This window comes from Monodelphis domestica, chromosome 1, assembly GCF_027887165.1.
Source record: "Monodelphis domestica isolate mMonDom1 chromosome 1, mMonDom1.pri, whole genome shotgun sequence".
NCBI classification, from domain to species: domain Eukaryota; kingdom Metazoa; phylum Chordata; class Mammalia; order Didelphimorphia; family Didelphidae; genus Monodelphis; species Monodelphis domestica.
The window spans coordinates 542,239,652-542,263,976 of record NC_077227.1 but is presented as its reverse complement, the minus strand read 5'-3'; the positions used below and the strand labels follow the sequence as shown (position 1 = coordinate 542,263,976).

The window sequence follows — 24,325 nt, the reverse complement described above, 5'->3', positions numbered from 1 at the left end:
TTTAACAATCAATGGCAAGTTTCCATAGTCTAAAGCTTTTGGGTATACATTGACATTAGGGCTAATGGACTTTTTAAACTTACCCTAGTGCAAAATTAAAAAAAAAAACACTAATACTGGTAACATGTACTTCAAGTACAAAAAAAATGAGAGAAAAAGAAAAGTCAAATACTCTATTGAACAGACAAGGAAAAACAATAATAAAAAGTTTTAAAAATAAAAAAATATATAGTTCACAATCAATGACACACTGTGTTAGCCAAGGAGAGGCATAACCAAGGTTTCTCACCCAAAAATGAGATCCATTTCCTTTTTAACTTGGAAATGATCCACTGTGTGAATGTACATGATTTTCTACTAAGTAACAACTTTTTAAAAACCAGTACAGCAAATAATGCACATTCAAAGAAGTACCAAAATCCCCCTAATCACAAGAGCCCATTTAATGACAATCGCATACAAACCCACTATCATTAGGATTCACATGAGTCTCTATAGCCATTTGCTGTGTGACATTTTAGAAAACCTATGAAGCTCATGGATACTTGCATAAGAGTTAAATTAGTTTCTCTACTAAAAAAGTATTATATTTTATGAGGTTTATTAAAGATTAATAGAAATCAAGGATACAAAATAATAACCATGTGCCTGGGCATGATTAGCCCATACACAGCCTACTTACAACATGTTGTAATCTCTGAGTAGAGGAAGAGCTCTTGAGAGGCAGAGAGCCCTTTAAATAATAAATTGTGTTCTCGCCCAGGTGGAGACCTAGGTGAGATTATAGGGAATTCTGGGAAGTACCAAGGACTTCTGGGGATTGAAGTCTGGGGTTCAAATCTCCATTTTTACACTTGTTACAAGGTGTCTAGATCTAGCCAATCTGTAAACCTTGGTGAAGATATTTCTAAAAGTCTATTAGTGCCATCATTCCAAAATTTGGCAGGAGAAACCAAGAAAAAACCCCCAAAAAACCTGTACTGCTGATGAAAACTTAAAATGTCACCAATAATCTAGAGCATTTGGGTGGAAAGGTAGAGTGAGCTGAAGAGTTACAAATATAAAAACCCACCTAGGGGTTACAGAGCCCCCTGGGAATAATTTTCCACCTCCTGAATGAGATTATAACCCATCATGGGGTAACCAAGCCCCTTGGGAAATCTCCCTCCTTTGGAATGAGACTGTAACAGCCATAAAAGGCATGTCTTTATATGTCCTATCCATTGCAATGTGGAGGCGAAGACTACAATAGTGAAAAATCACTTCAGATGCCTCATTACATTTACATCCATTACATCTTTATAAATGTGGAGATGGGGAATATAATAATGCTATTGCACTTCACTTCAACTACTAAATGGACCCTTACCTCTTGTTACAAACCAGTCAAAGGTAGGCAAATGATCAATTAGAGGTAGTGGTGCTAGTAGATATCTGAAAATCACTTCTGAAGACCTCTTAAAATTAATTGAGATTTTTAGGTCATTACATTTTCCAAAGATTGTATACAAGTTTTAACCAAATTGATGGAGTCCATCTATCATCATCTATTTGACAATTAATAAAGACAAAGAGGAACAAAAGGCCATTAAATCAACATGTAACCTTGATGGATCTGGTGACAAGCCCAGCATCCATAAGGACCTCTGGTTTTGCCATGGAAAAGGATTTGTCCAACTTGTTAATGGATTTTTACAATGGTATTTTCTCCAATCCAGTCATAGGGTAGGGTATAAATAAAGACAATGTAAGAGAACACATAGTTAATGGCCAAAATGCAATAGCTGAAAATGACAAAGTGTAACAGAAAATATTAGATTAGATTAATATGTGAACTTAACAAAAAAATTAAATCTTAAACAATCAGCAAATACAACATATGTGAAAGGATGTGAGCAATGGTTTCAAGAATTCTTTTCTCTAATTCTGATAGCTGTTGCAGATACTTCTTTACTATTTGGAAGGGGAACAAACTGAAACAGTTAACATCAATAAGGCAAGTGGAGAGTGAAAAGGCTTAAAATTCACCTCCAAATTCATTAGATTCCTTCCCCTCCCAAGTATCATCCATCTAGATTCCTCTGGTCACACTTGGCCCTTGGCTAAATGTTTTAGTCAGAGCTTCTCCTATTAAACTGTTCCATAGAATCTTCTCATAGGTGAATGTGTCATATTGATGCGAATCTTGAACCCTTAGAACTACAACCCCCATAATTCCCTTTTCCCTTTCCTGTTTGTGCATTTCCTTTCTTTCGTTTCTGCTGCCTACACTCTCTCTGGCTTAGACTGGTGTGGAGGAAGGGAACAGCTTTTCTTTCTCTAGCATTACTTTCCCTTTGTTCTAAGTTGATTTTAATAAATAATATTAAAATAATACCTGGAGTATCAGATATTTATATTAATTTTTTTACAGTGTACAACCTCCCCAGCTGTCTACTTTGAAGGACATTGATGGCTGAGTTCTATATGTTTGTGTGTGTTTTACCATTAACATTAGACATATTCAACCTATGTTCTATCATCTGCCATCTCAGGAAGTGAGAAAGAAGATAATTTGAATTGCAAAATATCAGAAAAGTATTACTTAAATTGTATCTCTGTATAATCTGAAAAGAGATACCAAAAAACCCCATACATTATCTCCACACACCCCCAAAATGAAAAAGTATATTAACATTATATTAATTTTTATTTTATCATTTTATTAATATATATGATATAATTATATTAATTAATTAATATTAACATCAAAGGATTTATAGTTGGAAGTTCTAGGTCCAGATACTGCTTTGTCACCCATGTGATCTCATACAAGTCTCTTAATCTCTCAGAGCCTCAGGTTCCCCATCTGTAAAGTGAGTGGTTTGTACTAGATTATCACTAAAGTTGCTTCCCCCTCTAAAGATAGTTTCCTAAGATCCATATAGTCTTATCTTAAATGCTTCTGGGGTATTATTCCATCTTCTCAGCTCTGGGGAGGTCAGTTGCTTCTTGGAAATACAGAGGACAAAGGGGAAAAATGAAGATGAAAGAGTTAAAAGAAAAACAAGTAATCTTGAATTTATGGTAAAAAAATTATTTGAAGATGTAGAATGCTAATAGTAAAGAATAAGACTGAGATGCCAACGCAGAATAAGCCTAACTGAGTGTCTCCCACAGCTCATCTTTCAAAATAGACGAGGAAGATGCACCAATCAAACGTTGTCCAAAGTGCCGAGTGTACATTGAACGGGATGAAGGCTGTGCCCAAATGATGTGCAAAAACTGCAAACATGCATTCTGCTGGTACTGCCTTGAATCTTTAGATGTGAGTATGCCTTATTTTGTAGTCTCATGTGGCTGCTTGGCCTTGGTTCCATAGTGCCCACTGAATGTAGATAAGTGGAATGATAACATGGGCAGCTTTTTTTTTATTTTTATTTTAAGGTAGTGAGCTGAGGAGGGAAGTAACATTTACTTTTCCAATAACTATATCTATATGTTTTTCTTTTGTTGAAGTAGGAAGAATTTGATGAAATGGGACAGATTTTTTTCTTTTATGTTGAAAAACAGAATCTAAGACTCCCTAATCCATTCCTTTCATTGAACACTTACTATGTATAAGACATCTGACCTAAAAAAAAAAAATACAAGATACAGCTCTTATCCTCTAGGAGATAATTGTCTGAATACATGAAATTGTGAACTCTCAAGTGATCAAATAATCTTTTTAGTCATCTTTGAAGTGACAGTTTATAGAGCAATAGAAAAAATACCATAAGGCTTAATATGATTAAGAGGTAAATGAGTGACACAGACACTAATTAGTATTGGAGTTTAGAGAAAGAAGGAGAGAACATTACATCCTGCTGTGGTTAGAGAAAGCTTTAGGGATAAAGAGGAATTTGCCCGTTGTTCTTTGAAGTATTTATATAGGCAGATGAAATATAATGTAGGATCATAGGATTCCATGCAAGGCAGATGTACTATAAGGTAGCATCAGAGCATTTTGAGTCAAAGACTTTAAAGATAATCTAGTGCCACATTCTCTTAATATATTGATAGGCAATTAAGACCAAGAGAGGAGTGACTTATCCAAGTTCACACAGATAAGGTAAGAGTATTGAGGTAAAGCAGCTTAACTGTATTTATTTATTTATTTGTTTGGGGGTGGAGGAAGTATGGCTAGATTGTTTAGGTAAAAACCCATTTATCCAAAGTTTAAAAAAGTCAGAACTAGAATGAGCTTCAATGTCATCTAGTCAATTCCTTCAAATTATCCTTGAAGAAATTAAATTAAAAGAAGGGAATTTTTCTATGAATTTTTCTAACCATTTGTAATGAGAGTGATAATCAGAGTCATAACTGACGTGCTATAGACTATTATTAAAATACCTTCGGAATCCTTAATTTTTCTCTATTCAGTGTTTAGTTGGATATTTCTATTGCATTCTATTTTAGAAAATTCAATTCAATGAGCATATATGCTTAAAGAGGTAAGTGGTACCTCTTTAAGTTATTAGAACTGAGGTCATCTGACTGATGTGAATTTTAAAATCTCCATCTTGTTTGGTCTAGCACCCAAATTTGTGCACACCCACACTACATGGGTATGTGCTAGTCAATGACAAATCAGAAATAAATAACTGCCCATCTGGGCACCATTGGCACTTGTGAGGCACAGGAAGTGAGGTAGGGAACAGCCTCTGGAATTTGCTCACTTCCTGTGGACAGGGCTAGGCACCAGTTCATGCTAGGAGCTTGAGCTTGGCTTAGGACAGTCCAGGTGGACAGTTATTTATTTCTGATTTGTCATTGACTAGCACATACCCGTGTAGTGTGGGTGTGCACAAATTTGGGTGCTAGACCAAGCAAGATGGAGATTTTAAAATTCACACTGAAAAGCCATGACTTTTCCCATTATATTAGTGCATCAGAGAGGGATAAACCAAATGCCCTATCAAGTCTAATTAGGGAAATTATTTCCTGGGGACAGTCACAGAAATGTTCATAGAGGAGTTGATATTTTGGTTAGTTTTTAAAGGATCTATTACGTTGAGAGATGGTGTTGCTTAGTGGAGGATCAGGTTCAGAACCAAAAAGACATGAATTGAAGTCATGCTTCTCACACACACACTTTGTGACCCTGGACAATCCTCAGTGCCATAAACAATCTCTTTAGTTTAGAACTTCTCAGAGAAGGTACCGACATGCACTGGTAGAAACATTTTTGTGATCTATGAGTTCCTTTCATCAGTCAAACCCCAGCTCTGATTCCTATCCTGTTAAAGAACAGTTAGGGATATAGCAGATAGAACATGAAGGTGATCATTCTAGGGATAGGCGACTGCTTGGATGGAGGCATGGACACCGGGTTTATAATAATGCAGGTCAACAAACATTCAGTAAGTACTAAAGAAATGCCAGACATTGTGCAAGGTAGTGAAAACAAAGACAAAATTAAAAGTATTCTCTGCCCTCAAGGAATTTGCATTCTCCTTGGGGTGGGAGATGGAAAGACAACATGTACACAGATAAGAATAAAATATATACATAGTAATTTCAGGAGATAGCAATCAGGAAAGGCTTTATATGTGGTAGGACTTGAAGGAAGTCTTTAGTAGATCTAAGGATTATGAGAGATTGGGGTGGGCATTTAAGGTCTGGATTGGGTGACAAGTGGGGACATCCTTTTGAATGCAGTGTTGAGGTTATATGGATATTAATGACAAGTCTGTCTAGAAACAAATTGGAGCACGTTGGATAGCAGCAAACTCCAGTTTGTTTGGAATAATAAAATATATCAAAGAGAATAGTGAGATAATGGTGGCAACAAATTGGGGAATTCCTTGAAGGATAGGCATTTAAACTTTATTTGGTAAGCAATGGGGAACTCTTTAAGAAGTTTAAGCAGAGGAGTGACAGGACCAGATAAATATAATCTGGCAGTAATATAAAAGTTGAATTTGGCAAGTGGAAAAGGTAATGAGAGATTAACTCTGCTATAGTATAGATGGCAATTATTTTTATGATTTTGTTTATTGGGGTGATAAAGAAAGGCAATTCTTCTAAAACTTATGGTTCACATTGCCTAAGAACACAATGCCAGTGAAAGAATAGTCTGTGGTAGGTCTTCTGATTCCAAGGCTGGTCCTCTATCCACTGAGCTACATTACCCCCTCAGGGTAACCATATTAATCAGAATATTTAGTTGGTCAAAATATCCAATTCTCTCTTTTCTTAAAAATAAACAGTATACTTAGTTAATAATATATGAACTAAAGATCTTTGTGAGCTTTAAGCCCCTGATGATGAAGTTGTTAAGTTATCTAATGGCTAGATTATCCATAGCTTTATTGTTTGTTTGTTTTTATTTACTTTTAGAAGCTGTCTGCCATTGGCAGCTCATTAGAACTTTACCCAGATTTCTCAGAGAAAAGGTGAATTGAGAGCCAAATCAGTCTGATTTGATCCATCTTGGCCACTATGTCCAATTTGCTTTCTGGAACATCCATAGATTTTATGTATACCCACTACCTCCCTCCCCTTGTCTTGCATTGTCTTGAGTTCTCTAGTTTAATGCTGTCAAACTCAAATAGAAATGGCACCCACTATAATCTACATAAAGATCATTGTTGGCCACATGTTAACCAAGAAAACCACACATTTATATGTTTTTTAAAAAATATTTCAACACACTAAAATTGCATAGGAACTACATTTTAATTTGGTGGAGTCATAAACTGTTACAGATAAAAGAGTGGTTGCCTTAAATTGTGACCGCATAAATATGGTTTCAAATCAAAAATATAGTGGTCGCCAGGGAAAAATTCCCAAATATGAAATATACCCAAGTCAGCTGGTTTTTTATGGAGATTTTAATTAATACAAATTAAGGAATTAATTAAAAAGAGAGTAAGAGGAAACAATGAGAAAAGGACTAGGCCAGCTCAGGCCAGCCCAGGCCAGCCTAGGCCCAAGTCCTAAGAAAGAGATCAGTCAGTCTTTTATCAACTCACCACAAGATTTGTCCAAGCAAGATTCTAGTGTTCAGAGAGACACCAATTCAGCTTTGGCCAGCTCAATCTTATTCACTTTTCTTCTCTCAGAGAGAGTCCTCCTTTTAAAGAGAATTTTCTCCTATGTCACCTCCCCTAAGTTCTCACATCTACCAATCACAGAAGAAGTTTTCCCATGGACAGGCCATTCTTAATTCATAATTCATATTCATAATAGATAATCTCTTTCTAAATGTTGGAAAATCAGTATGAAATACATTAAACGGGGGCTCATGAGCAAAGATAAGAGAATTATAAGTAATAATCAGGGTAACTTTTCTAGAACTCTGAGAAGCCGCTCTCCCTTTTGGGATTGAGTCAGTCAGTATGAAGCCAAGTTGGAAGAGTGAACCCAGATGCGTTATTATATGTGTATTATTTCACTTTGTCTTAATAACAACCGTGTGAAGTAATGCTACTCTTCTTCCCATTTTACAGATGAAACTGAAGGTGTAAGTGACTTATTGAGGGTCTGAAGTAGTTTTCAAAGTCAAGTCCTCCTGACTTCAAGTGCAGAACTCTCTTTACCTTCTTACCTAGGTCCCTGGCTGGCCCTGTGAACATTCAGGTTTGATCCCTGAACCCAGAAACTTCAGGGTGCATTCCTGGCTCAGCATCTTCTTACACCCTCTTGGGTCTACTGAGAATAGGTCTGCTTCTCCTCTCTGCTGAAACCCTACGCATACGTTCTAGTTCTGTGAAATCTGCCCCCTCCCCATATTAGAAGTGACCCCTGCCTTTTCTTAACTTTATTTCCCTGAACTGGCTCTAATCAGAGTCTATCTTGCAAAAGTTATTTATATACCTGTCTTATCTCTTCTAGTAGACTCAAGGGGAGTTTTTGTTTGTTTGTTTTTTTGTTTCATTTGGGAGGGAAGTTTTTTTGTTTTGTTTTGTTTTGTTGGGAGGGAGGTAATGGAAAGAATAGCATAACAGGATGGGCCCCTTCCAGTCAAACTGGCTCTCTGGCACTTTGCTAAGACACATCTCACTGGAAGAAAGCTCCTTGGGGAAAGCCTCTCCTCCAATTACCCCCATCATACACTGTGGTAGGTTTATTTTCCTGTGTCCATCTATGTCTTACCCCTTCTTCCTGCCATAATATGATTTAAGTTCCTTAAAGGTAACTGATAGACACAGTGGTTTGATTCAACCCTAGACTTGAATGTAGGAAGACCTGAGTTCAAGTCCTTCTTCACTCTCTAGCAATGTGGGCTAGTCACTCAATCATTCTCCTCCTCAGTTTTCTCATCTGCAAAATGGGGAACAAAATAGCACTTGTCACAGAGGTAATTGTGAAGGTTAAATGTGATCAAATAGGTAAAGTGCTTTATAAACCTCAAAGTTCTCTATTGTTGCTCTGTATTACTATTACTATTATCATTATGATTATGATGATAAAAGCCATTCTCAGCTTTTTATCTCCCAATGTAACCAGTACTCATTCACGTGATAAGTGTATAATGAATGTGCATTAAATAGATTTATAAAGGTAAAAAGTGTTATAGAAAGGTGAATTGTTGCTATTATTGCTCCCTGTGGTCCCCAGTTTTTTGACTAGGGCTAAAATCAGTAGTGCTAAAGTAGAAACTTGAATCATGAATTTTTAATAATATAATATAAACAAATTAAAACTCTTGAGATGGTCAGCAAACAAAGGATTTTATTTTTAACACTGTCTATCTTGATAATTGTGACTCTTTTAAACTTGTCCATTGTTTCAGCTTCTAACTGCCAGCTTACTGAAACACTCTTTAACACAATGGTAAAGGAAATGTGGCATTCTGAGCAGATATACCAAGACTCCAGTCTAATCCTGCCATTGTTAGACCCCAAAATCTCAGTAGTTAATTTGACTGGGGCATAGGATGAGGTCATAATTATTTTTAACATAGCAAAATGACTTTTACAAAGCCTGTGTCATTGGATGAGAATAGGAACCTGTGTTGTAAGCTTTTATTCATTCATTAAATATTAAAAGAGTGGCTAATGTATGCACTGGGTCCTGTATGATATGAGGAAGAGAGGAGAGTGAATAATAATACTAATAATATGACAAAAACAGCAGTGTGAATAGTTAAAATTTATATAACACTATGTGCCAATGACTGCTTAATGTTTATGAGTTTATATCATTTAATCCTCACTACAACCTTGGAAAGTAGGTGTTATTATTATTCCCATTCTGCAGATGAGGAATTTGAGGCAAATAAAAGTTAAGTGACTTGTCTATTGTCACACAGGTAAAAAACATGTATCTGAGGCCAGATTTGAACAGAGGTTTTTTTGACTCTAGAACCAGCAATCTATTTACAGTACCACCTTGATGCCCCCATCTGTTACCCCTAGATGACTAAAAATACAAGGAGAAAAAAAATAATCTCTTTCCTAAAGGAACAAATGTTCTAATGAAGAAAGACAAATAGGAAAGGGCATCATAATAATAGTATCTATCTCATGTGACTGCTGTTAGTATAAAATGTGATAGCATATGAATTGTTTTATTAACCGTAAAGCACTATCTACATGCTAGGGGGAAAAAGCAAAAACATCAAAGCAGGTTGTAAAGAGGGAAGGAGATACCTTCCACTGGAACAAAGTTGCTAGTGAGAAGTCTGGAGAATCAGGAGTCAAGCCAAGAGCCTCATCTAGACGAGTCCTGAAATGTTGATACAGGTCAGGTGACAAAATCACCCAATCATAAAAGAGAACCATAGGCCATAGTCATAGCTAGGATGTGAAGACTGCTGGTGATGAATAAGTGTAGAGAGAAGATCCAAACTTTTATTTTCTGACTGTGGCTTCAGCTTACCTTTTCACTTTACTGTGCCAAAAGAAAGAGTTCCAAGTCATAGTTTCATTTTTTTTCTCTCTCTAGGAATATTTTGAATGCCCCTCCCCCTTTTAAATTGCATGTCCATGTTGTTGTTGTTTTTTCCCCAATGGCCAGGCTTGGGTTTGCAGATTAAATCACCCCATTCACTGTTTAGAACATATTATTTCATTTCCTTCTTTGGGTTTTAGTGGGGATAAAATAGTTTTGTGTTATTTGAATTTCTTTCCTTTATATTCAATTCCTGTAGCTTGTAAAATTTGTCAGTGAAATTATTAATTTTAACTACTCTGTTTTTTACTTAGACTTTGCAGTGTAGATTTTGTTTGATATTTATTTGGTTCTGGAGGTGACCTGTGAATTCTTTAGATTGAAACTTTATTTTCTGTGTTGAGAAATTCAGGTCAGTTTTCGTGTATGTTTCTTCTGCATTATGGTATTCTGATTTTTTGACAAGTCTTATTCTCCTGGGAGAACTATAAACCTTAAGTTGTAGCTGAGCATTATGTCTTCAAAATCCATGTGTTTTGCTTGCATTGAATCATATTTTTTAAAAAGTATTGGGCACAGCTGGGTGGCTTAGTGGATTGAGATCCAGGCCTAGAAATAGGTAGTCCTAGGTTCAAATTTGACCTTAGACACTTCCTAGTTGTGTGACCCTGGGCAAGTCACTTAACCCTCATTGCCTAGTCCTTACAACTCTTATGCCTTAGAACCAACACAGAGTATTGATTCTAAGACAGAAGATAAGGGTATTACATTTATGTATTATTCTAGTCTTCCAGATTGTCCTTGATTTGCATCCCCAATCAGTTATCCTCAGTTTTGTTTCTTCAGTGAGACTTGCCACAGTGGATTCAAGTTTTTCTATTAAGACAACTATTTCTGTTGTGTAAACTTTTTTTTTTTGCTAGCAAATTTTGCTTGCAAAATTATTTTTCTTTTAAACCATTAAGGAACATTTTGCTGTGATTTCATACTCTCTTCAGAATCCACAAAGTCCTATCACTCTTTAGGCACTGGTTCATTTTCCTTTGTCTTACAATATTTATTTAGAGATTTCTGAAATCTTTTCTTTGATCAGGATCCCATATTTCCCTTCTGTTATTATCATCTTCTCTGTTGGTCCATGTGCTTTCTGCTCAGGTCTTTAAGTGAGTTTTCTTCTTCCTTAGATGTGTAGAAATTTTAGCCATTTTCTTTATTTTCCTCTATTGCTCACTTTCTAACTCTCCCCTTTAATGGTAGTTTCCCCTCAGAGCTGGATCTCAATATGTCTCACAATGGGCAATTCAAAGTTCACCAACAATTATCCTTGTGCCAAATGACTTCTTGGAGGATAGAACTGACCCCAGCCTTTCTATAATGGAGTGCCACAGAGCTTCATAAATAAGTTCTGTCTCTGTTCCCTCACTTCTTCACATCTCTGGCCGAGCTGTTAAGGCACACAAAATTGTTATACTCTTAGTGACTATTGAAACTTGAGTAGATTTCTGCTATTTGAATTTTGACACCCTGGGAAGGGATGAAGTTGTAGAGTCTTGTTTCAGGCCTGGGGTTAACATGTTTAACCCTGGGTGGTAGGTGAGTAATATAGAGAAAGCATGTTAAAGGTTAGAGAATATTATGTTAGTTTATCAGGTTTTTACATTGTGTTCTTGGGGTTCTACACTGTGAGGACATTTGAAATTGCTTGATCTCTGACTCATAATTTCTATTTGGATGTCTTTGAGAGAGGTCGGTCATTAGGATTGAAAAAAATATCTAGTCCTCCATCTTCCAGGTAATTGTTTTTTAGAGGAGGCCTGGCAACCTAAAGAGGTTAACTCTGCCAGCCCTGTTATAGTTGTCTTTAAGAACCACATCTGAGAGCACAGGAATCTAGGTTCACCAGTTTTTATATTTAGAATGGCTACTTCCTGGTCTAGCTTTATTTACACTCATTTCAGAAGGAGGACCTGAGCTTTTACAGTCACAGGGGAAGAATAAACTGTCTTCATTTTAAATTGGCAATGATATTTCCTTTTTAAACCAGCACCAATTTAAAAAAAATAACTGTTCTTGCCAATTCTGAGACAGAAGAGATTTTGTTGGATTTTGTAGGAAAATGGAAGTGAATGTGGCCTTAGCCCAGGAATAGATATACATTACCATAGTTGGAAAGATAAATAAAATTAGCATTGATAGAGTAATAGAAAGTTAATAAAGGCATTTCCTCACAGGTAGATGATTCTAATAACATTATCTCTATTGAAATGATTTTCATAGAGTTGAACTGCTAATAAAAGAAAGCCAAGTTTCTTGCTTCCTTGGGCTTCCTACTCTCTGAGCTGCTCTCTCTGATATGACTATCTCAGTGAATAGAAATACATAGATAGAATTCCTTGGATTGGATACAAGTTAAAACACGTGCCATATTAAGGATGTCTTTTTGTGTATTTAGAAACTGTGACAATGTTAATATTGTATTGTAATACAACATTTTTCTTTTAAGCAGATGAAAGTCCAGCTGTCCCAAGTGATGCTTTTTTTTTTGAAACAGTGAAGATTTTTTTTTTTACCCAGGATCTCTGAGCTTAAAAAAATATATATTTTTTTTTGTTAACTACATTTCGGTGAACAGTATAATTGGTTTCCTTTGTAATCCTATGCATTTACTTTCTGCATTTGAAAAACATTATTCTGAGAAAAGGTCCAAATATTGCCAAAGAGATTCATCACACATACATGCATGCACAGTACACACGTGTACACACACACACAGACATGATTATGAAACCCCTGCTCTTGCTCCAGTAACTTAAGCTCAATTTCACCAAATCTACTCATTCTTTTTGGCATAAACATAGAAAAATTATTTTAGTTTCTCTCTATCCTATCTCCTTCAGTTGAAAAAAATATAAAACCCTTTTATCAAATATGTGTAGTCAAGCAAAATAAATTTGGATCCTAGACTTTGAGGCAGAAGGGACTTCAGAAATCTAGTCCAACTTCTCATTTTATCAATGAGGAAATTAAATGCTAGAGATTGAAGGGAGTTGCCCTCAGTGACACATATCTTAGCCGGGATGTGAACTCAGGCCCCCTGACTAAATTTAGCCCCCAAACCATGCTTCCTTCCCTCCCTTCTTACTAGGAATTTGGAGAAATTCTGGAATACTTAAGAGCTCTTTGGCATCCTAGATATAATAATGAAACCTGAGGGACTTTTTATGTCGAATATTCCCTTGTATTTATTCAAGCCTTTTGGAGATGTTCTTGGCATTAATTCTATTTTGTTTCAAACACTATTCCCACCTCTCCCACCAACACATACCCACTCTGAATTTGAGAACTTTATGTAATTAATAGAATTATCCCATTAACTATTTTTGTCTTTTTTTTTCTCCTTCCTTTGTTTTACAGGATGACTTCCTCTTAATACATTACGATAAAGGACCTTGTCGGAACAAGCTTGGCCATTCTAGGGCATCTGTGATCTGGCACAGAACGCAGGTGGGCACGAGGGTGTTTTCCAATCTGGAATACTGTGATATCTGGCTTCATGGGAGAGAGAGAGAGAGAGAGAGAGAGAGAGAGAGAGAGAGAGAGAGAGAGAGAGAGAGAGAGAGAGAGAGAGAGTGTGTGTGTATGTGTATTGTTTATTAATGACATCATAAGGACCTAGGAAGTGGTTAGTTGGATGCACTGGATAGGAAGATGTACAAAATTCAATGTATTATTCTTGTGAGCCCAGTTAATTGTCTTTGGTTTGGTTTCAGAAGCCCTGAGCTAGACTTATAATGAAGGTAGACACTGTTTTTAAGATATATAACATGAATTTTTAAAATCCATCTAAAATTTGTAATTACTTAGGCTTTAACAGGTATTGAGATTTCCTTAGAAGGCACCAGCAGAATCCAGGTTAGCAATGAGATGATAAACAGTTTGGGAAAGAAGTCAGAAAATCCACATGAGATCCAAAGGTTTAAAGGAACTTTAAAGAATCATCTGCTTCACCGTATGCTCCTGACTTCCAGGTCATAAATGAAGAAACTGAAGTCTCAAAATGGGAAAGTGATTTGTCTAAGATCAAAAGAGTACTTTCCAAGACTAAATTCCTGTGCCTGTTTCTTCATTTGTTAATTGAGGCGAATGCCTCCCTTACTAACCTCACAGGTTATGAAGAGGATTATATAGAAGCAGAAGGGAATTTAGAGGTAATGCAATTTAACCTCCTACCTCCAATTATCTCTCTACATAGAGAGCAAGTAGCAGAAGTGGGATTTGGATTCTAAAACCAAATCAAGGGCTCTTCCCACCACATTTCCTAGCTTTAAGGGAAAAGGCATGATGGAAAAGGGGTGGCTAAGTGGTTTGCAAGTATTTTAGTACCAAGTGTACATGTAGAAATGATTATAGGACTGGCTGGTGGGTGGGCAGGAACTGGGAGGCTCAGTCTCTTCATAGGTAAAATTCAAGATTTCGGCCAAATGACTTTTAAGGTCTTTTATTTCAGCTCTAAAAATCTTATAATCTTATGCCTTTCAAAGACTTGTCACTTCCAAAACTTGTTATAGGAAATGACTAGTTATATGTGAAAGGAAATTATTTTACTTTTCAAAATATTAAAAATACATTCAGTATAAGACAAAAATATAGGGGAAGTCTTACTAAGAAGTTTCTTCTTAAAATATTTTCCTATGCAGTTCTCAAAAAAAGAAAAATAGTGACAGCATTTTTAAGAATCTCAAAAATTCCTGTGAACTCTTTGGGAAACAGCCAAAGAATAGAGGGTGGGGATTAATACCCAAATTCTATAGGGATAACAGGAATGGGTCCTCATTACTTCTTTTTTTTTTTACCTTTGCATCCCATATATCAAATAGTCTTTACATGATTCCCACTCAATTGATTGTTCATTAAAAAAGGTATTCTGCTGCTAGAGAAAGGCAAATTTCAGGTTGTCATACTGAGGGTACGTAATTGTTCCTTCTCTAGTGTCTTTTTGGTGTTCCAGCGCCCTCTGGTGAAAATAGCACTTTCTGCAAGTTCTAAACAGAAACCCTCTTGTTGTGTCACTTTCCTTTGTGACTTCATAGGCTTAAAATAACCCTCCCAGGCCACTCCTCCCGTTTATTTATGTATTGTTTCTCTCCTTAATAAGAGGTTCTTCTTTTTTTGTGTGTCGTTGACCCTGTTGGTAGTCTGGTGAACTCTAGGGACCCCTTCTTAGAATAATGTTTTTAAATGCATAAAAGAACACACAGAGGAAACCAATTGCCTTGAAATATAGTTATCAAAGGGCAACTAGGTAGCTCAGAGGATAGAGAGCTGGGCTTAGGGACAGGAGAACGTAGGTTCAAATACAGCCTCAGACACTTGTGAGTCACTTAACCCTTATTGCCGACCCTTACTATTCCTCTGTCTTGGGACTAAAACTTGGTACTTCTCCTAAGGCAGAAAATAAAGATTTTTAAAAAAAAAATAACTTCTGGGTCTTCATGAACAGGTCCATAGACTTGCTTTCCATGTGGACGTTTTTCTGACTCCTCAAGCATCCTAGTTGTTATTATGCCTTACATTCAGAGGGGGCAGGATCCTCTTTTTGCCAGTGTAGGGCAACAGATATTGGTCACAGCATTTCAGAGCTGGGAGCAACTGTCCAGGATGTTTGGTTTTAATCTTTCCTTTTCCAGATGGGAAAACTAAGGACCAGTGAGGGGATGGGACAGAGTCAGAATTAGAACTCAGTTCTCTTGACTTCCAGTCAAGAGCTCCTGCCACTGCCCCTATCTAAGCATAGTTAAAATGATGAGGAAAAATAGAATGCTTTATATCTTTATATTTTTATTGTTTCCAAAGTATTTTCACATACATGTAATTTGCTATCACATGAAATAGATATTATCCCCATTCTATAATCGAGGGGACTTGGGGCATGTATTCTTATTCCTACTTTTATAAATAATCATTATTACTATTTTTATATATAAGGAAACCATGGCTCAACAAGTATATGAAAAAGCAAAGAACTTAGAATTGAAAGACCTAGGTTCTGATCCCAGCTCTATCTCTTATTAAGTAATCAATCAATAAACATTTAATCAGCCTTTCTTATGTGCCAGACACTGTACTAAGTTCTAGGGATACAAAGACATAAGCAAAATTGTTCCTAACTTTAGACCTTTGGGCAGTTATTTAACTCCATATACTCCAGTTCCTTTTTCTGTAAAATAAGAGGATTAGAGTGGATGATGACAAAATTCTAGCTCTAGAACTAATTGGAGCCTTTCTGGTTTTCTTACTACAACTTTTTCTTTTGATGAAGAAAAATAGTCACACAGGTGATAAGCATCAGGGCCTTTCTAACCACAGAGGTCCAAGATTTTTTAGTCATTTCAGTGATTGTGATTATATGTGATCTGCCCAAGTTGTTATAGCAGAGCCAAGACTAGGACTCAGTTGTTCTGACTCCTAGCTCAATTTTTATTAGTCAACCTTTCATCTAAACTATAGTCTCCCCCAATTTTCAGTTTATTCAGTTCCACCTCTCATGGTCCCTTACATTATAAGATCTACTACAGAAGACAGGTGAGATCTAAATCGAACATGTCTCGAAACCCACCTGCTCATAAAACAGATAAGAAAGGAAAATTGGGCAATAGCAAGATGCTAACTGTGCTGAGACAGAAATAACTATACTTACAGGAAGATATCTTATATTGAATTTATGAAGAAATCACCATCTAGGGAAGAGTGATTTGGCTATTTCCCTGGGGAAGTTAATGGCTTTTCACACTGGGCTACTGAAGAACTGAGGAGACCTGAAGCATTATTGGGTGATCCAGAGGTCCCTCAGGCAGGAAAATCTATGAATTGCTCTAATAAAGACAGAGATGTGTCAAGTGAGAATAACAACAGCCTGACCTACTTTTTTTCTCAGTTCCTTTCCCTCCATATTCCCTGTTAGAATACCCTTGTTATGTAAAAATTAAATTTAGTTTCTAATAATAAAAGTATTATATATTATGAGGTTTATTAAAGATTATTAGAAATCAAGGATACAAAATAATAAACCATGTGCCCATGGCTGATTAGCCAAATTCAGAACCCCCACGCTTAGTTTACTCACTACATCCTTGCAATCGCAGAGTAGAGAGGAAGAGCACTCTTGGGAGGCAGAGAGCCCATTAAATACTAATTTGTGATCTCACCCAAATGGAGACTCAGGTGAGATTATAAGGAATTCTGGGAAGTACCAAGGACTTCTGGGGATTGAAGTCTGGGGTTCAAATCTCCATTTTTACAGTTATAGAAGTTGATCTCAACTAAGTGATGATTTCAAGATTTGCCCACTTGCCTCTCCTGATGTTAGAATGTGCTTGTGGCTGAACATTTAAAAAAAATTTAACAAGGGGCTTTCTTGGCACCTTTAGTCTTCCCTGAACATCATATCTATGCCCAATAAAGAACCCTACAACCTTCAAATTAAGAAAAAATAAGCCAGCATCTATTGAGGGACTAAAATAGAGAGAATTATCATTGATGGGTAGCAAGCAGACTCATCTTCCTTTCCCCTCATGCTTCTGCTCTCTAAGAGGTTCAATCTAATAGACTTTTAAAGTGAAAACTCTTTCCACTATACCATATTTTTCATCCATCTTTGCCTTTAAAATAGACTCCTGGCACTGGCTAAATAGAGAGACAATTTGGGTTCTAATCCTGGCTCAGACCCTTGCTGTGTGACATTAAGCACATCAGTATTTCCTCATTTGTAAAGTGAGAGTGTTGGTATAGTTGAATGTGATTGGCCCATTTTTTTACCTCTAAAGTTGTGATCACTATGATCCTTACTATTCCCCAGAGCCTTAGTTTCCCCTTCTGTAAAATAGGGGATTGAACTAGATCTATGATGGTGAACCTATGACATGTGTGTCAGCACTGACACATCTAGCCATTTTCATGGCTGCATATAGAGAAATATGGGGCCACATGCCAAGAAGGACTTTTTTTTTCTCGAAGTGACACACCACATGAGCTATGCTCTTTTGGCAAATTTTGACACACCAAGTTCAAAAGGTTGCCCATCACTGGACTAGATCATGCCAAAGCTAACTTCCAAGTCCAGACTGATGTTTTGTGAAACAACTACTTGATTTCATTGAACAGTTTTATTGAAGGCTAAAAGTTGAGACTTTGCTTTTGCCCCACCCCCAAACTCCATTTATATCCTTAAAATATCCTTTGTTGCTTATACTTATCAACACTAAATTTGATTCCTGGGCATAAGGCCAGAACCTATCTATTCAGTAATGGCCATCATAGACTTGTAGAATCAAAAGAACAACAGATGACCTAGGGATATCATCTAATCCATCCTTTCATTTTCAAGCTGGAATATATCTATTTAAGATTAGGCAGAAGAGAATCTACAGTAGGTACATCTAATTTGTCCTGCATCTTCAGCATCAGGGTATTTCCCAAAGTGAATTTTCCAGACAATCAATGCGTTTCCCTTTAAATGTGGAAGTGCCTTAAAAAATTGCTCTTTTTGATAGAGGTCTTTCCAAAATAGACTTGGCTTAGGAAGCTGAAATTACTAAATACAATTTTGCCTTTGCTAGAATGTAGCTGAGTGGTGCAATGGATAGAGTGCTCGTTTTGGAGTCAGAGTGACCCAAGTTTAAATCTGTCCTCAGACACTAGCTATGTGACATTGAACATGTCACTTAATCACCATTTGCCTCAGTTTCTTCATTTGTAAAATGAGGATAATAATATTGTTTACTTCCCTTGCATGTAGTAAGTGCTATATATAAATGTTAGGTTGTTTATTTTTTAAATTAACAAGAGTATTTTAGTATAAAGCACAATGTATTTCAAGACAGACCTAGAGTTCAAATCCCAGCTGTGGTACTTATTCATTTCCCAAGAAATGGTCCTCAGTTTTTGTTTGTTTCATTTGTAAAATGAATAGATTAGTCTAGATCAGGGATTTCAGGGATTCTTAATTTTTTTTTTTGCATAATGGAGCATGTTTTCAGTTTAATAGAGCCTCTATGGATTCTTTTTCAGAATATTTTTAAATTGATAAAATAAAACATATAGAATTACAAAAGAAACCAATTATATTGAAAAACAGTTATTGTTGTTCTAAGGTAATTGACCCCTCCTTAAGAACAGAGCTTCTTAGGCCTAGGTGATCTCTAAGATACCCTTCAGCTTCAGTTCCTAATTGTGTAATTCTTCTGCAATATAATGCCTTGATATTTCTTGGAGAGAGAGAGAGAGAGAGAGAGAGAGAGAGAGAGAGAGAGAGAGAGAGAGAGAGAGAGAGAGAGAGAGAGAGAGAGGGAGGGAGAGAGAGGGAGAGAGAAAAAGAGAGTGCATGCTCACATGTCTTCCCCAACATTAAATTATGCCCAGATGACTAGACTTTTTGAGTTCTTTGGTTTTTTTTTCTTTTAATATATTTTCTTTTCTTTCTTCATTGTCCTGATGTTCAGGATCACCTCTTAATGTTGTCAACATACTGTTCATTAGTATCCTTTCTTACCTTTCACTAACTTTCTACTCTGCTGTGGTCTGGGAAACCAGATTGACCACGTTTATTAAAAGTATGTTTTAATTATTTTTAACTTATAGATTTTTATGGCATTTCTTAACCATTTTTGACAGAAAACTGAGAAATATACTATATTTGCTTTTTATTTAAATTTTTATTTGGAAGGAAAATTTTCAAGTCACTTTGTCCTGCCTTCCCCTCATATACTAATTCCTTTACAAAATCTCTGACAAATAGCTATACAGCCTCTTTTTGACTCCCTTACATTGACTGAGGTAGACAGTTTCGCTTTTGGCTAGCTCTCATTTCCAGGATATGTTTCTTTACATAGACCCGAAATCTCTTTCCTTGCAACTTGTACCCATTATTCCTACTTCTGCCCTTTGCGATCAAGGAGGATAAATCTAACCTCTCTTCCATATAACAGCTTTTCAAATACTTTTCTGTTGTGCAGTAGTTTCAGTTGTGCCAGACTTTTCATGACCTCATTTGGAATTTTCTTGGCAAAGGTCCTGGAGTAGTTTGCCATTTCCTTTTCTAACAAAGGAGGAAACTGAGACCAGCAGGGTTCAGTGATTTGCCCAAGGTCACACAGCTAGTAAGTGACCAAGGCCATATTTGAGTTAAGGAAGATGAGTTTTCCTGACTTCAGGCCTGGCACTATCTACTGGGCCACTTTGCTGCCGTTTTCAAATATTTTAATAAGTAAAAGCATGGCTTGGGTGCCACAAAGCTCAAAAGCAAGATAGAGCAATAGAATCAGGTCACTAGAAGCAAGGATGGGAGAATTTACTTTTTCTACTAAGTCAAATTTGAGGGATTCTTCAACATATGCTTCCCTCTGGGGGTGAGCAGAGGAGGTGACATGGAGGAGCAGAAGGAGAGATTATATGGAGATCTGCAGAGGGAAAGAAGCAGCAATCTAAGTCCTTCTTTTGGATGTGCCCGAGATATTTTATTTTCATGCTTTGGACAGCAGGTGGTGCTCTCTCTCCTTTTTACACAACTCCAGGACCACATAGACTCACAAATCCACAAGCATTTGGCTTCATTCAGCATGCTTTTCCCTTTCTCTGCCAGGCACTGTTATATAGTGCTCTAATATTTCTGTAATTTCATTGATTTCCCCTTTTCCCCACCACAAATTGCAATCCTCTCATACCACAGTAAATAGTCTGATAGTACAAGGGAACTAGTTCTGGGCTCTGAGTCAGGATTCTGGAGTTCAGATCCCGACTCTGCCTGTAATCAGGTCATGTGTCTTAGGGCCAGTTATGCCTCCTGTGAGTCTCAGTTTTCTCATCTGTAAAATGAGGGGTTACACTAGATTGTCTTTAAGATCCTTCCCAATTCTAACAGTTTTTGAAGCTGCAAAGAAAACTACTGTGAGAAAAAAAATGATTATTTGTGACCACCTCAATGATAAACTTTTTTCCCCCAGAGTGAGGATAATTCTCAGGTGATTCTCAAAGTCGATTAAAGGAGTCATCCTAAAAAAAACCCTTTCCATCTTGCTACTGAGTACTTCTCTGAGGAAAACTTTAGTATATTGGGGGGGCTATTATAATTACCAAAGCTTTCTTGCATATTGAAACTTTGACAAGACAGTTAATTACTCAGAAAACAAGTTGAGGTCAAGAATTTCCATTCAGTAAGACAGTTCACTTAATTTCTTTTGGAGTTGGGTTGGATTCAGACTCATACCGTGTCACTTTCTAGACTTATTGTATGACAGTCTTTATTAATATGCGCTCAGGAAGCACTTTGAACAAATTCTGCCTCAGACACAAGTACCTGACTTGTGTAAAAAAATACTTTTTGTTTTTGTTTTTCATTTTTTAGTATTTTAATCTCCTTTTATTGAAGGAAATAGAAACTTGTGCTATGGAGTCTGGGGCACCTTAAGAGTAGAACTTGGTGGCCAATGGGACCATCAGCCCAGGATTGAAGTTGGGAGAACAGACTACAGATGGGGAAAATGTGAGCCAACAATTCCAATTGCATATGGAAAGCCAAGAGCCAAGCCACGCATCTCACTGGACAGCATCTCCTTCATGGCTGCCAAGGGCATCATCTCAAACTACTTCTCTTGTGCTGTTAAAACCAAGATCATTCAATCCTCCTTGTAACCAAGCCTGCCCCAGATTCAGCAACCCTTGAATTCTCCCCTTGGCTCATCCACCCCAAAGGCCCAACCACATTGTCCAGCTAAGAGACCTAGTCTAAAAACAAGTTGAATCCTCTCTAAAAATAATCCATAGTAATGGCAGAGGCATAACCACGCTAAAAGGGAAAAAACATGGCTAAACAAATTTCCCCACCTCCAGATTTCTCTCATCACCCCTTGCCCAAATGTGTCCTTGGAAACTTCTCAGTGGCACAAAACATGTAGAAAATAATGCTTGAGAGGGAGCGAGCATCCAGGGAGAAGGGTGTTGGAACAGGAGTGAAATTGAAAACTGTTACATTAGGCAAGGCTGGTTCAGGAAAAATGCATGGGGACCTTTATTGGGCCAAGTCCTCCCAATGGTCACAAGCAGAACACAAAGAATATTGAAGAGTCCAGCTCTTGCCCACCCAGGGGCCAGAGGAGCCTGAGCCAGGCTCCAGAAAGCAAAGCCATCTCCCATCCCCAGTTGATTAAAGCTGCTCACCATTCCTCCAGCTATTCCAGTCTTCAAGTTAAATGAGGTGGTTTGGGATTAGGAAGGTAGGGGAATGTGGAAGCCTCCACCACTAGGAGAGATGGGATGTCATGGGATCAGAACACCCAGTGGTTATATTTTCTTTGAAGGATGACAATAAAAGTTAAAGGGAGAGAAAGAAAACATTTTGCTATGTGGAAATCAGGTTCAGCACCTCTCCATGATGATGCTGGACCATCCATACACAATCTTTTGCCTTCCAGCCCATGGAAGAAAGGCAGGTTCTTGGCCCAAGAGCAGCAATGGATGAGGTTACAGTCTCCATCACAGATCTCTCCTCAATGTTGAACCAAAGGTATTTCTGCCAACCTTTACCCAAGGTTCCCAATATTAAGAGCTCTAGGTGAGCAGGAAGAGGATGACAACACCACTGAGGAGGCAAGGACCAGGAGTGAGCAAGGAATTGAAGGTCTCTGTGGGAACATTTCACAGCAGGCTTGGCAGGAGGCTCGGGAGGGTTGGGGGTTCTAATGGTTTTTTGTGGCCTCCTTTGCAGCGGCAATTAGGGGTGTGAGGCTGGAGAGAGGCTTGGCAAGTTTCAAGAACTGATGCTGCAGCAGTTCTTTGGCAGACCCTCTCTTTTCTATGTCCATCTCCAGGCAGCGGTTCAGGAATCTTCAGATGGCGGACAGCTTCTCTGGATTCTGAAGCTCAGAAGTACCGTTAGTGGTGATGAGGTATAGGGTCCTCAGCGGGTTTTAGTTGAGGTAGGGGGCTCCCCCTCGATCATCTCGATGGCCATGATGCCCAGAGACCAGATGTCCACCTTGGGCCCATAGGCTTTCTGAGTCACCACCTCTGCGACCATCCAGTCCCAACCATGGTGCTTCGCTTGCTCTGCTCTGGGGTGATCTGAGCACAGAAACCAAAGTCGGTTAGCTTGACAGAACATCCATCCCAAGCAGGATGTTGGTGCTCTTAATGTCCCTGTGAATGACCTGGCTGGAATGCAGAAACTCCAAGGCCTGCAGACACTCCCGGCACACAGCCGCTATCTGTCCTTCATCCATGCAGGTTTCAGTCACAATGTCTGTTAAGGAACCTCCAGCCAAGTGTGGCATAGGCCATCCTGTCCTCCACAGCCAAGATGTGCCTCCTCCTCACCGTCTTACCTCGTATCTTTACACCCCGGGGGAAGAGCTCTACCGCTACTGGGAAGCTCGCTCCCTCACTCCCCTCATGGTTAAGCGGGAACCCGTCAGGGCCATCACCCTCGCACCCATCTTTGGCGGAGTGGGCGAAGGGACGGGAGGAGCCTCCCTGAGCCTTCACCATGGAGGCCTCTCAGCCCTCGGAGCCCCGGCGGATGAGGACTTAGCCAGGATAGAGACCTCCGTCACCTGCCTCAAAAGATCCTTGATCTCTCTGTTCGAGGTAGTCCTCCAGAATCCCCGGAGCCTGGACCTCCTTTCTCTCCAGCAGAGAGGCTTCTGTGCTGCGCTTGGGAAGGAGTGCTGCTTCTATTCCGATCACCTCGAGGCGTATGCAAATCCATGGCCAAGCTCAGAGAAGGCCTCCCGGCCCAGCAAGGAGAGCGAGAGTCCCGGGGGCGGAGGTTCGAGCACATTTTCGACCAATCCCCGTGGCTCCCCCTCCTCATTTCCACCCTATTGGGCCCCATCCTTGTTCTCCTCCTCCTTCTCATCTTCGGCCCCTACATTATCAACCGTGTGGTGGCTTTAGTGAAAGATCACATTAGCAGCGCCCAGCTCCTGGCCTTGAGGCAACAATATCAGTCCATTTCTAGCCACTCAGACGCTCCCTGTGATGATGCTCTCACACTCCCGTTTGAGAAAGACTTCTCAAAGGGCCAGTAAAAGAAGTGGGGATTGTAAGGCCTGAAGAACCGAAGGAAGGACTCCCCCCCCCACTGTGGCTCCCTGACCTAACCCCACCCAGGGTCCCCACTGTTCCGATAAGATATCCTGGGATCCTGCGCTGTGACTCCACCCTACCCTACAACCTCCACCCCTCCCTTCGTTCAGGCTCCTGTCTGACTTGGAGGCGGTGGGACCCAAGCACGAGCTTGTAATAAAGCAGTACCTCTTGTTTTTACATTAAAAAAAAAAAGGCAATAAGCAAGTGACTTGCTTCTCCTGACCTTGGATTTTCCTCATCTCTAAAATGAGATAATAACATTTACCTCACAGTTTTATCTTAAATATTACATATAGTGATATACTTTTAAGCACTTTGTAAACCT

The 24,325-nt window shown here is 38.3% G+C and overlaps 1 protein-coding gene across 11 annotated transcripts in view; it reads left to right on the top strand.

Annotated features, from left to right (window-relative positions):
- The window catches only part of RNF144A (ring finger protein 144A), a 161,347-nt gene that overhangs the window by 129,411 nt on the left and 7,611 nt on the right, over positions 1-24,325 (top strand). For all 11 annotated transcript variants that reach the window (XM_056813346.1, XM_056813338.1, XM_056813347.1 and 8 more), the window contains 2 exons: positions 3,160-3,307; positions 13,276-13,365. In XM_056813346.1, coding sequence (XP_056669324.1) covers positions 3,160-3,307; positions 13,276-13,365 — 238 coding nt within the window. The remainder of the gene's footprint in view (positions 1-3,159; positions 3,308-13,275; positions 13,366-24,325) is intronic.